The sequence below is a fragment of the Periplaneta americana genome, chromosome 6 (genome assembly GCF_040183065.1).
Source record: "Periplaneta americana isolate PAMFEO1 chromosome 6, P.americana_PAMFEO1_priV1, whole genome shotgun sequence".
NCBI lineage: Eukaryota > Metazoa > Arthropoda > Insecta > Blattodea > Blattidae > Periplaneta > Periplaneta americana.
This window is the reverse complement of record NC_091122.1, coordinates 54,992,302-55,005,693: the sequence shown is the minus strand read 5'-3', so window position 1 is coordinate 55,005,693 and position 13,392 is coordinate 54,992,302. Positions and strand designations below refer to the sequence as shown.

The following is a 13,392-nucleotide window of genomic DNA, read 5'->3' as shown; positions in this document are numbered from 1 at the left end:
GGGTAAACTAAAGCATAACAATTTTTAGTGGCACTTGGATATATCTTTTAATGATATCACACATTAAAATTTAAAATTATTAAACTTTACGGAATTTACGAAAATTTAAACATTTTTATTACATTTTCTCAGAAGTTACGTTAAGTGCACTTATACTCCTTTGTTTCTGACCCCTTCAAATATATTCCTGTAGCTTGAAATAGTCTTTTCTTCGTTACCTTGACATCCAGATAAGCTATTCCTTGGCAGTGCAAGTACTCCAGTGCCGAAATCAGCTGCCTCATATAGTGACACACTGTGGCTTCCAAATACTCGTCACTTTGCTTGCAGATGAAGGAGAAAAGCAATGGTCCGTTCACCCTGCAATAACATAGGATTTCAAAGTATATGGAGAAACAAACACAGTTAAACTCATTATGTATCAATGCTTTTTGACTTAAAAATTTTACTTCCGTATTACAAGAAGTTAAGTGTTTCTCCAAATGCCACAAACTTCCACATAATGAACCGTAAATCATGACATTAATTTCAGGGTGTTAATCTTTGAGATATCTCAAACACGAAAGTTCAATACAATTTTGTTCGATGTTGCTTACGTTTCGAGTAAAAAATATTTCAAATCAAATGTTTAGTAGCGTTTTGGGAAAACTATTGACTAAATTCCCGATATTCTCAGTCAATTTACGAGACAGTGAATTCTAATAATGAAAGTTTGATCGAATTTTCGTTTTCCCCCTTAAATTTGCAGAAATTTGATCCGAAGAAATGTAAATTTTTGTTCCTCAGATTACGGTACTGAACAACAAGAATTTTGCTCCGACTTAAAACAATGTGTCCCTTAGGCTATGGTTTGGTATGCGCTGAATCCGAAAATGCATCTCTTTTCTTCGTATCACGTAAGGTTTTTAAGATATACTATAATTTCACTTTTCGATAAGCGCTCTTCCAGGAAACATCTGGCACGTGTTGGAGGTTGTAAACCAAAACGAAAGCTAATGCATATTATGAGTTTATGACCTACTGCCGGTTTCTTATGGTTGTTGACATGTTATTTTGTACTTCTAATAAATAAACGGATATTGGTCCCTTCTACTCAGTAAATTTCATAACAGTTCAAAGTGAGGTCTACGCAATGAATAAACAAGGGTGTGGTTTTCAGTATTTAAAAGAAAAGTTTACCAATTTGAGTGAAGGCAAATTAAAAGAGGGCATTTTCATCGATCCACAAATTCTCAAAGTTTTGACTGTTTCTTTGTTTGAGGAACAACTTTCAGTTACAGAAAAAATGGCATAGCGCACTTTCAAAGATATTTGCTCAAATTTCCTTGGAAATTCTAGGGCAGACAACTACATCGAATTTGTGGAAACTATGTTAAGTGCATATCAGAAAATGGGACGTAATATGTCTCTCAAAAATAAACTTTTTACGTTCTCATTTGGATTTCTTTCCTCCTAACCCTGGAGCTGTAAGCGACCAGCATGGGGAAGGATTTCATCAAGAAATATCTGAAATAGAAAGGCGATATAAAGGAAGATCGTCATCCAATATGCTTGCAGACCATTGTTGGTTCCTTTTAAAAGACAGTCATGGGTCTAGTTACCTATAAACAGAAGTCATCCAGAAAATCTTTTTAATTGATATGTTCTAATTCCGAGATTTTTCTCATTCTACATATGAAATATTTTTATTGTTGTTCGTATGTTTTGAGTTTTAAACTATGTAACATCATTTCTGTATCCAATACACATTTTTCAAGTATTATGAGGTATTTTGAATCCCTAGTCTGTTGTAATTTTATTAGTAGCAATGAAAAATAAAAAAAATTAAAAGTTTTTTCACAAAAAATTCAATTCACTTTCCCCGGGAAATGGTACGTGAGGGGGGAATTTGGATTTTAAATTCCGATTTAGGGCACACATATTAGTAATATTCACCTATTTTTATTTCGGAGCAAGACAGAAAGTAAAAATTTGTTGTTAAATAATTTTACATAATACAGATCTGCAACAACGCTGTAAAATGTTATTGCCTGGAGTCAACAGATACACATAGCTCTATGTACGTTTGTTAGGGCTTACTTACTTACTGGCTTTTAAGGAACCCGAAGGTTCATTGCCGCCCTCACATAAGCCCGCCATTGGTCTCTATCCTGAGCAAGATTAATCCAGTCTCTACCATCATATCCCACCTCCCTCAAATCCATTTTAATATTATCTTCCCATCTACGTCTCGGCCTCCCCAAAGGTCTTTTTCCCTCCGGCCTCCCAACTAACACTCCATATGATTTTTCTGGATTCACCCAACCATGCTACATGCCCTACCCATCTCAAATGTCTGGATTTAATGTTCCTAATTATGTCAGTTGAAGAATATAATGCATGCAGCTCTGCGTTGTGTAACTTTCTCCATTCTGCTGTAACCTCAGCCCTCTTAGCCCCAAATATTTTCCTAAGAACCTTATTCTCAAACACCCTTAATCTGTGTTCCTCTCTCAAAGTGAGAGTCCAAGTTTCACAGCCATACAGAACAACCAGTAATATAACTGTTTTATAAATTCTAACTTTCAGATTTTTTGACAGCAGACTAGATGACAAAAGCTTCTCAACCGAATAACAACAGGCATTTCCTATATTTATTCTGCGTTTAATTTCCTCCCGAGTGTCATTTATATTGTTACTGTTGCTCCAAGGTATTTGAATTTTTCCACCTCTTCGAAGGATAAATCTCCAATTTTTATAGTTCCATTTCGTACAATATTCTGGTCACAAGACACAATCATATACTTAGTCTTTTCGGGATTTACTTCCAACCCTATCACTTTACTTGCTTCAAGTAGAATTTCCGCGTTTCCCCTAATCGTTTGTCGATTTTCTCCTAACATATTCACGTCATCCGCAAAGACAAGAAGCTGATGTAACCCGTTCAATTCCAAATCCTCTGTGTTATCCTGAACTCTCCTAATGGCATATTCTAGAGCAAAGTTAAAAAGTAAAGGTAATAGTGCATCTCCCTGCTTTAGCCCGCAGTGAATTGGAAAAGCATCAGATAGAAACTGGCCTATACGGACTCTGCTGTAAGTTTCACTAAGACACATTTTAATTAATAGAACTAGTTTCTTGGGAATACCAAATTCAATAAGAATATTATATAAAACTTCTCTCTTAACTGAGTCATACGCCTTTCTGAAAGTTTGTTTGTTAGTTAGGGCTACTGAAATTTAAACAATCAATGCAAACATAACTAAGTTTATAGACAGCTCTAGAAATATACTTTCTCTTATGTAAATTTACCGGTTAACTACTTCAAAAATTGAAGTGGGAAGGAACTATTTCTAATTGGTGGTAGAAAAATATTGCTTGCAGTTTCTATCTACACGATCAAAACGGAACAAAACCCACCAGTTTTTCCACTTATAATATTAATATCATTTGATTTCAAACTAGTAAGCACTGAAACCCGTTTCTGGCAAGCACCTGATTCCTCGCCTCTAAGGATGCAATGGTGGAAAACCAGTTGCATGCAGTGTGACTGCTGATAAAGGTCATACATACAAAATGGTGGCTCACGCTATATGTAGAGACACTCACAGCTCCATGACGATGGTGTCCAGGCCAGGCTGTGGGGCACCCTCAAACAATGCTAGAGCCCTCACTATGTTGCTGTGCTGGAGACGCGCCATTAGAGAATATTCTGCCTGTGTCACTTCAAGTGACTGTCGCTTTTCCACAACCTGCTTGATCGCCACCTCCTGTGCTGTTCCCCTATCTCTCGCCCGTTTCACAATCGAAAAGCGGCCATGTCCCAACTCTTCCAGCTCGATGTACCGCCTGTGAAACTGGTCTTGCTGCCACGTACTGTTTTCTGGTTGTTCCTGCAGAGTGACGAGGGTAGAAGGAAGTCCTGAATTTATCCTGAAGCTATACTTCTCCCCGGGTTCTAGTCCTTCCACAACATTAGACAGGCCCTGTATAGGACCTCCTCCGACTGTTACCCACGATCCAGAGTCATGTTGGCAGCACTCCAATGAGTAGTGTCCACTGGGAACTCCATCCCACTGCACCAGTACACTTGAACCCGTGAGGGGTTGCACCGATGGTGCACCATTCACATTGTCTAACGAACCTGAAAAATGAAATTACTGGTACGTTAACAAAACTGAACATCTACAATGACAATCAAGAACGAAGGTGGCTCAATTTTGAGTATTTTTAAGTGTGTAGTGTAGTATGTGTGCGTGTATTTTTTGTTTCATGTCACGTGACCATAAGTCAATCAGTTTTATTCAGTAGCCATATAAATGTAGCCATATAACAAAATGTATACTTTCAAGCTAGTTCAACGCAAGAAGTTTGGTGTTAGACAGAGTGATTCACGAGGATTTACCGTTACTTACGGAGCTTATTTCCAAAGACATTCTGAGCAAAAAAGTCATATAAACATTTTTCTTAATCTCAATAATTTTAAAATTACACTAATCTGAAGTTGTTTGTAACATACCCTTTTTTTAGTTTTAAGGGTAGAAGAATATTACAAACAGAGACTGAACTATTCAGAAGTATCATTTCTTTAATTGGCTAGTGTTCTGAAGCTAAATATGTGTTATCAGTTGCTTTGTACAGATTTTGTTTTTCAATTTTTAACTAAAAATGACATCATTCTTATGCACTTATCACAAAAATTGTTACAAATCATACAACTTTAGGAACTTGTTTCTTTACAGTTTAATTATGCATCTTGATGTACAGTCTTGAAGAATTAACAAGAGTGGCGTGATTTGTAACAATTGTTGTGATAAATGCGGAAGAAAGTGTAATTTTGTAGTTAAAAATCGAAAAAAAAAAAATTGTACGAAGCAACTATGGAATTCACAACACATTTCTAGCTTCATAATATTAACTAATTAAAGAAATGATAATCCTGAATAGTCATTCTTTATTTGTAACAATCCTTCATCCTTAAAACTCAAGAATAATGGTATTTTACAAACAATTTCAAATTAGTGTAACTCTGAAAATATTGAGGATAATGTTTATATGACTTTTTTATTCAGTATGTCTTTGCAAATAAGCTCCGTAAGGGACGGTAAATCTTCGTGAATCACCCTGTATATAAATAAGCCAGAAAAATAGAGTACAATATTTCGATGTATTTAATACCATACATCCGACATAATTATGTATCTTGGAATTTCTAAAACAAATTGGATCGCGAAATCACGTGACTGTGTATGTGCAAGAAGTTTTCTGAACTGGACCACCTTCAAAAGGTGACAATGGTATATAGGTCTAATACAAAAATATCAAATTTCACAATATTCCGTGTCTATCTTAGTTAATTAAGGATAAGGTAGGTAGGTACATGTATCCTAGCAACATGCCATGAAGGCTCTTGGGAGGCATGGAGGTAGAGCCCCAATGCTTTCCATGACCTCGGCACTAGAATGAGGTGGTGTGGTCTGCACCACGCTCTGACCACCTTTCACCCCCGGGAAAGACCCGGTACTCAATTTTATAATTTATAATTTTATTTATAATTTATTTAATCTGACAGGATTAAGGCCATAAGGCCTTCTCTTCCATCCTACCAGATAGCAGATAGGAGGCTGAGTGAACCTCGGGGCCGTTCTGAAAGTTTGGCAACGAGAAAAAATCCTGTCACCACCTGGGATCGAACCCTGGACCTTCCAGTCCATAGCCAGCTGCTCTACCAACTGAGATACCCGGCCACCACGTTAAGGATAAACTAAATCTAAATTGCTGATACAGCAAACTAAAAATACGTTTGATGCAACTTAGGCGTTTTAGACGTAGCCTATTTTTTAACACATGATATATATTGAGAGTTCATTCAAGTATTTATGGTTATATTTATAAATGAAGACGTAGGAATGTGGCGTCTCCATTGCCCAGTGGATTTTCCCACTGCAAGCAGCCACCCGAGTATTGATGGGAAAACCACAGTGATTGAGTTTAGGAGGAAATGCCCAAATTCCGTCTCAATATTAGAGGATTTCTGTTAAAACTGGTTTTTGTCCTTGGAGGTACACCAATGTCAAATACGTGTACCAGTAAATACAAAGTTAAGAGATAATGGACTGATCATCTGTCAAAAAATCCAAAAACTACTAAAAGGAAAAGCAAAATCTGGCGTCTAAAAACGAGGCCCTTCGACTGAGATATAAACCCCAACAGAAGAGTCCCTAGTCCTCCAAGTTGGTGGTTGGGCGTACAATCCTACACCAGAAAATTTATTGTTGAGAAGCCCAAAGAGAGTGATGCCGGACGGACTAAATTATGGCGGTCTAAAGCGCGGGAAAATGGTTGGGGATTAGGAATTGGTGGCAGGTCGCCAGAGATAGGGACGCCTGGAAATCAATTTTGAGGGAGGCTGTGTCCCGCTTTGAGCTGTTAAGCCAATGATGATGATGATTTGTAAAAGAGTGTGCACAGTATAATTTCATTTCAAAAACAAATGCTATATCATTTCAAATAAGTATGTTCTCACTATGCAAGATTTAGCATTCTCAAATCCAAATGTTTTTGTTCGACATTTTAATTTTTCGTAACTAAAATCCTCTATGACTACTATACAAGCGTCACTGTCAACTCTTAACAGAGATGACCAGACAAGCTCCTGCGGGAAGTTTAGGGTGTTAATGAATTGCTGTAATAATAATAATAATAATAATAATAATAATAATAATAATAATAATAATAATTATTATTATTATTACAACAATTATTATTATTATTATTACAACAACTATTATTATTACAACAACAATAATAATAATAATAATTATTATTATTATTATTATTATTATTATTATTGCTTACTTACTTACTGGCTTTTAAGGAACCCGGAGGTTCATTGCCGCCCTCACATAAGCCCGCCGTTGGTCCCTATCCTGTGCAAGATTAATCCAGTCTCTATCATCATATCCCACCTCCCTCAAATCAATTTCAATAGTATGTTCCCATCTACGTTTCGGCCTCCCTAAAGGTCTTTTTCCCTCCGGCCTCCCAACTATATGCTTTTCTGGATTCGCCCATACGTGCTACATGCCCTGCCCATCTCAAACGACTGGATTTAATGTTCCTAAATATGTCAGGTGAAGAATACAATGCGTGCAGTTCTGTGTTGTGTAACTTTCTCCATTCTCCTGTAACTTCATCCCTCTTAGCCCCAAATATCTTCCTAAGCACCTTATTCTCAAAGACCCTTAACCTATGTTCCTCTCTCAGAGTGAGAGTCCAAGTTTCACAACCATACAGAACAATCGGTAATATAACTGTTTTATAAATTCTAACTTTCAGATTTTTCGACAGCAGACTGGATGATAAAAGTTTCTCAACCGAATAATAACAGGCATTTCCCATATTTATTCTGTGCTTAATTTCCTCCCGAGTATCATTTATATTTGTTACTGTTGCTCCCAGATATTTGAACTTCTCCACCTCTTCAAAAGATAAATTTCCAATTTTTATATTTCCATTTCGTACAATATTCTCGTCACGAGACATAATCATATACTTTGTCTTTTCGGGATTTACTTCTAAACCTATCTCTTTACTTGTTTCCAGTAAAATTCACGTGTTTTCCATAATCGTTTGTGTATTTTCTCCTAACATATTCACGTCATCCGCATAGACAAGCAGCTGATGTAACCCGTTCAATTCCAAACCCTCTCTGTTATCCTGGACTTTCCTAATGGCATACTCTAGAGCAAAGTTAAAAAGTAAAGGTGATAGTGCATCTCTTTGCTTTAGCCCACAGTGAATTGAAAATGCATCTGACAAAAACTGACCTATTATTATTATTATTATTATTATTATTATTATTATTATTATTATTATTTCGCAATGTAGTACATATAAGAACAGAGCTCAGTAGTAAACAAGCTGAAATGCTTCAAGTAATATCACTAACCTGTTACACTAAGATTTGCAGAAGTCACAGCACTGCCAGCATCATTTGAAGCCAGGCAGGAGTATTCCCCGGAATCTGTAGGTTGACAATTTTCAATAATAAGAGTCAGAAATCCGTCTTCTAGCACACTGACAGAGTACCTCCCTCCACTTCTTATCACAGTCGAAACTCCTACTTCACCAACACATTTTCTCCACGTCACATTCACGTCCCCCACTTCGCACTGAGGGTGACATTGTAATCTACACCGCAATTCCACTTTCTCACCGCATGGCACAATCACGTCACAAAGCCTCTCCCGAAACTCCGGAGCAGGAGCGGCACACTCTGGTATCAGTGAGTCACTCGCAGACTTGTTCGCTCCTCCAGTGACTGACAACAGAGGTGAGCCCATGCCTCCGTCAAATGACCTCCTCTCTCCTCTTCGACCGCCTCCACTGAAGCTCGGCTTGCGAAATCGGAAGGACCAAGGCTTGCGAGGCAATGTAACGTCGGTGCCCGGATGGTGATGGTGGTGGTGGTGGTGATGGTGATGATGAGACAAGATGTGGGCCGGTAGCCAGCCTTCTTCTCCATCACCTTCACCACCATGTCGACGAACAAGATAACCCCTAATTGGGGAAAATGTCACTATTTGAACGTTTTCACCTCTGCTGGCTGTCAGTTCGTCACCTCTGATTGCGCGGAAGTCTGCTGCTACTTTTACTACAGAGCCAGGAGCCATCATGGGTAGTGCCAAGGATTCAACCTAAAAATATATACCGGTACTTAATTCAGTAAGAATATCACCATTATGGAGCAAATCTAAGAGTTATGGATAAATGCACAGCATATTCATTGACACTTACTTAGAAAAATGTAGCCTATTAAGAAAATATATATAAACATACATAACATAAATACAGCGTGATTTAAAAGATATTTATGAAATGCTAGGTGATGAAATATAATGTTATTTGGAATGAAAATGTAAATAAACAAATACATTATTTGGAATAGTTTCCGAAATAATTACATTTTAAATATAAGGTACTAACATGCGATACCATTCATCGTTTATAGCAACTTTTCTTTGCCTGTCTATATGTCATGTTGACTCTGAAAGGGGTTATGTTTTGTAAACAAACACTTCCCTTTGATGTTCGAATCTACTGTGGTCCGTTCCAGGAATCTGTAGAATAGAAAGACGAAACAAGACCTCTGCGCAAGTGGTATGTGGGAGGGTTAGGGCCAATGACTGCTCTGGGGGAGGCATTGCTTGAACGAAGCGAGCAATCGCTTGCAGGAGGGGATAATTTCTATCTGAACTGTACCTTCTACCACGAACATCTTATCCCTTAGCAGACTCGAGCTGATACTGCCCGCAATACACTCCAGCACAGATAGACTTTGTGCCCTTAATCGCGAAGTTACTCCACATATTTCTGGGATGGACCATAGAAGACAAAATACGACACTAATCTTAAAAATACAAGTAGTTTTACGGAATAATAAATAAACTCGATTTAATCCTATTACTATTAAACTTGCACTCTATGTAATGGAAGCTGCGAAATATCCGAGATGCCACAGAAACATACGAAAAGATGTCAATCGTATGAGCAATTTCTGTTACAGTATCTGCTACAGAATCAGTTGTACTATTGTGCATGCTGAAATCTTTTAGATGGAGGACATTTTGTAATAAGGTTGTGCGGTACCGGTGTGATAAAAGTTTATATAATATGGTACCAACGAGTATTTTCTAAGTAACAATAACGAAGTATTTAATGATATTTTGAGGTTATTATAATCCTAATTAAGTAATAGTAATAGAAATCGCATCATAATATCGCTTTGTTTCAAAGTACATCTCAAAATATTGTATGTATGTCTGAAACGATGCCTTTTTGTAAGTTATTTTAGTCCTCTAGAACCATAACTCACAATATCCAAAACAAATATTTATTCTTTAATCATTCATAAACTTATATAAAACAAACGATTGTACTTAAAAACAGTCATTTCAATTTAGAATTATAATAGATACCATATTTAAAATAATTACTGCCAAATGGTAATTAGTGAGACGTAAATTTTTGCTTAATTTTCAAAAAACATGTTTTTTGATATTGTGACTTATGATTCTAGAGGACTCGTTTAGCCTATATCTGTTTCAAACAGTCTTATCTTTCACCACCTAGCATTTCACATAAACCTTACGAATCATCCTGTATTGTCGCTTACTAATTCCCATTAATGTGAAATTTCTTTATTTAAAAACGGCAAATAAAGCTAGAGCTATGCTCTAGTTCATTAAACCAATTACGAAACATTAATCAGAATATTGTACAGTTAAGTAAAAAATGATAGCACACTCTTTTAAGACCTGAAATATTTCTTAGTCCATTAGGCTTAAAATCAGTTAAGAAAACCATGAATTGAAAGTCATCCTGTTGCTTCAGCCATAATATTTTCCAAAAGGAATTTAATGAAGGCGAACATCTTCAACAAGGGGTAACGTATCTGGCTAATATGGAAATCCATATTCCTGTTGGCGCTGTGTAGGTATATTTACAAAATTTAGAAAACTTCAAGACTTGAACGATACTTACAAAATACACAGAATCCAATCATTTTTTACTAACTATACAAAAGAGAAATCAAAATAATGTAAGGAAATAAATCAAATTAAAGCCTTACAAAACACTGGCAGAATCCCACGTGCTATACAAGAAGGAAAAATTAGATGAAACTGAAAGAGATAAAATTATGATTACAGGCAGCCAAAAATTATATTTTTAACATCAGTAATCTGAAATCATAATTTTCGAAAACGAACTAGGCCCAGTCGATAGAGATAAAATTTGGCAAGCAAGAAAAAATAGAAAAAATATAATTTTTATAACATTCTGTATAGACTTTTTGGTATTTCACCATATCCTAGAACGTAATATTTCCAACTTCGATAACTACATAATACAGGTTCCATCATCAGGACAGATACATATTGCTTAAGACTAAAGGAGTCGCTTATTCTGTTGGAATTGTTATGTCCGGCGCATCTACTGTTCTCTTTTACATACATTTATATTAAACATAATGTTCATGTTATTCAGATGTCTCATTTGACTTCAGAAATTATTATCTTATATGCCGGTAAACAAAAGTGAAATCCATTAACTGAACACAAATATTTTACTACTGCTAGTCTAAAACACAGCTCTAGTTAGTCCTAGACTATTTCATTCTCTTGTTAAAAACAACCCTAAATTAACAAGTCTCAATAATAAAATAATTAAAAAAAAAAGAAGTATTTAATATAACATTTATTTATACTAATATATATTTTTTATATAATCCTTTCTAAATCATGTTTATTTTACTCATTTTCTTTCATTAATTTTTTATTCATTATTGTACACTCATCATTGAGTCATCACCTCACATTTTGCTCGATTGTCCAGATCTAAGCCAAATCAGGCATCGTTATCACAGGAAAAATGTATTGTCTCCCAAGGAATTTCTAGGAATTAAGCCCAGTATCATCACAAGGCTGGTGTCACATTGCGATCTGCTGGGTTGATTTTCAGCTCAAGGGGTGCACAATGGGCCATTTGTGCCTAAGTGTTAAAGATGTAATATTCACCCTTATATTGGACAAAGAAGAAAAAGTACACTACCGGTAATGTATGTTTTTCGTCATATAGTTATTTATTATAATACTGATACATACATACATACATACATACATACATACATACATACATTACATACATAAATGTTCTGCCTCAGGGCAAGTCTTTCACTGCAAAGCTAGCATTCTCCAGTCTTTTCATTTTCTGTCGTCCTGTTAGTCTATAGTATATCTTAATGTCGTCTATCATCTTATATCTTCTTCTGCCCTGAACTCTTCTCCCGTTCACCATTCTTTCCAGTGCATCCTTCAGTAGGCAGTTTCTTCTCAGCTAGTGACTCAACCAAATCCTTCTTCTCTTCCTGATCAATTCCAGCAACATTCTTTCTTCATCCACTCTTTTCAATACAACTTCATTTCTTATTATGTCTGTCAGTGTTATAAGCTCCATTCTTCTCCATAATACTTCTAGTTGCTTCTCTTTACTTCGTCGTAATGTCCATGTTTCTGCCCCATATAATGCCACACTCCACACAAAGCACTTCACTAGTCTCTTCCTTAGTTCTTTCTCTGTAGGTCCGCAGAAGATGCTCCTTTTTCTATTAAAAGCTTCCTTGGCCATTGCTGTCCTTTTGACTTCCTGGCAGCAGCTCAGGTTACTGCTTATAGTACACTCCAAGTATTCGAAGCTGTCCACTTGCTCTACTGCCTTATTTAGTATTCGCAAGTTTACCTTCTTTATTTTTCTTCCGACAACCATGGTATTCGTCTTGTTTGCATTTATCTTCATCCCATACTGCTTACAGATGTTATTTAGCTCCAGTAGCATATCCCATAATATCATCATCTCTTCTGCTAACACCACCATATCACCAGCAAATCTTATACATTTTATTCTTCTTCCTCCTACTATCACCCCTCCCATGTTCCGAAAACAGTTCTTCACCAAATTCTCCAAGTAGATGTTGAAAAGGGTAGGTGATAAAGGATATCCTTGTCGTACTCTTGTCCCAATTTCACTTCCTTCTGACATTTCTTCTCATATCCTGACTTTGACTCATTGTTTCATATAAAGTTTACTGAACAGCCTCCTCTCTTTCCAATCTTCACCTATTTTCTTCAGAAGGTCTATCAGTTTAATAATATTGATATTAAATTAATATTAGAGTGCTTTCCTTTTTTATTTTGAGTTTGATTTTTCTTTTCCTTTTGTTATTATTTTAAAAATATTTGTAAGTTATTCTTTACATATTATAATAGTGCAATTTGTAAAATATTTGTAAATATATGTCGTTTTAGCTAGTAATCAATTCAAATTCTGAAATGTTGGAAATGTTAAATTCTAGGATGCGGTGGAATACTCAGAAATTTATTTTTTATCATATACACTGTGAAAGCCTAAAGACACTTAAAATTAGAACCTTATTTTCGGAACCAGATTTAATTGCAAATATCAAAAGCAAAAGACTCCTTGGTTGTAACAATGAGTTAAGAAGAAAAAAATTTCCTTATAAAGAACTACATGGTAGGAAAACCCCAACAGACATAGACCGTTAGGCAGACCAAGATCAGATGGAGCGATCAAGTTCGTCTGAACCTGGAAAGCACAGGAGGAAATGAAGAGAACACAGAATAGAGAACACTTGTGATGAGGCCAATATTTCCTGAGCTTTGAAGCACCATGGAAGTACCATAACTAAAGTAAGTACCGGTAACTAAAGTGAGTAAAGAAATTAACTAACTAGGATAAGCAAAGTAAGTAAGTGAAATAATTTAGTAACACAATAATCGTAGGAGCCACACATTTTTAAATGTTTGCATAATTAAAAATAAGCTCACTTACAAA

At 36.0% G+C, this 13,392-nt stretch overlaps 1 protein-coding gene across 6 annotated transcripts in view; it reads right to left on the bottom strand.

The window, feature by feature from the left end:
• The window catches only part of trio (trio Rho guanine nucleotide exchange factor), a 2,234,512-nt gene that overhangs the window by 25,611 nt on the left and 2,195,509 nt on the right, over positions 1 to 13,392 (bottom strand). For all 6 annotated transcript variants that reach the window (XM_069828117.1, XM_069828118.1, XM_069828113.1 and 3 more), the window contains 3 exons: positions 7,931 to 8,678; positions 3,589 to 4,123; positions 219 to 360 (listed from right to left, as the gene is read on the bottom strand). In XM_069828117.1, the coding sequence (XP_069684218.1) occupies positions 219 to 360; positions 3,589 to 4,123; positions 7,931 to 8,678 (1,425 nt within the window). The remainder of the gene's footprint in view (positions 1 to 218; positions 361 to 3,588; positions 4,124 to 7,930; positions 8,679 to 13,392) is intronic.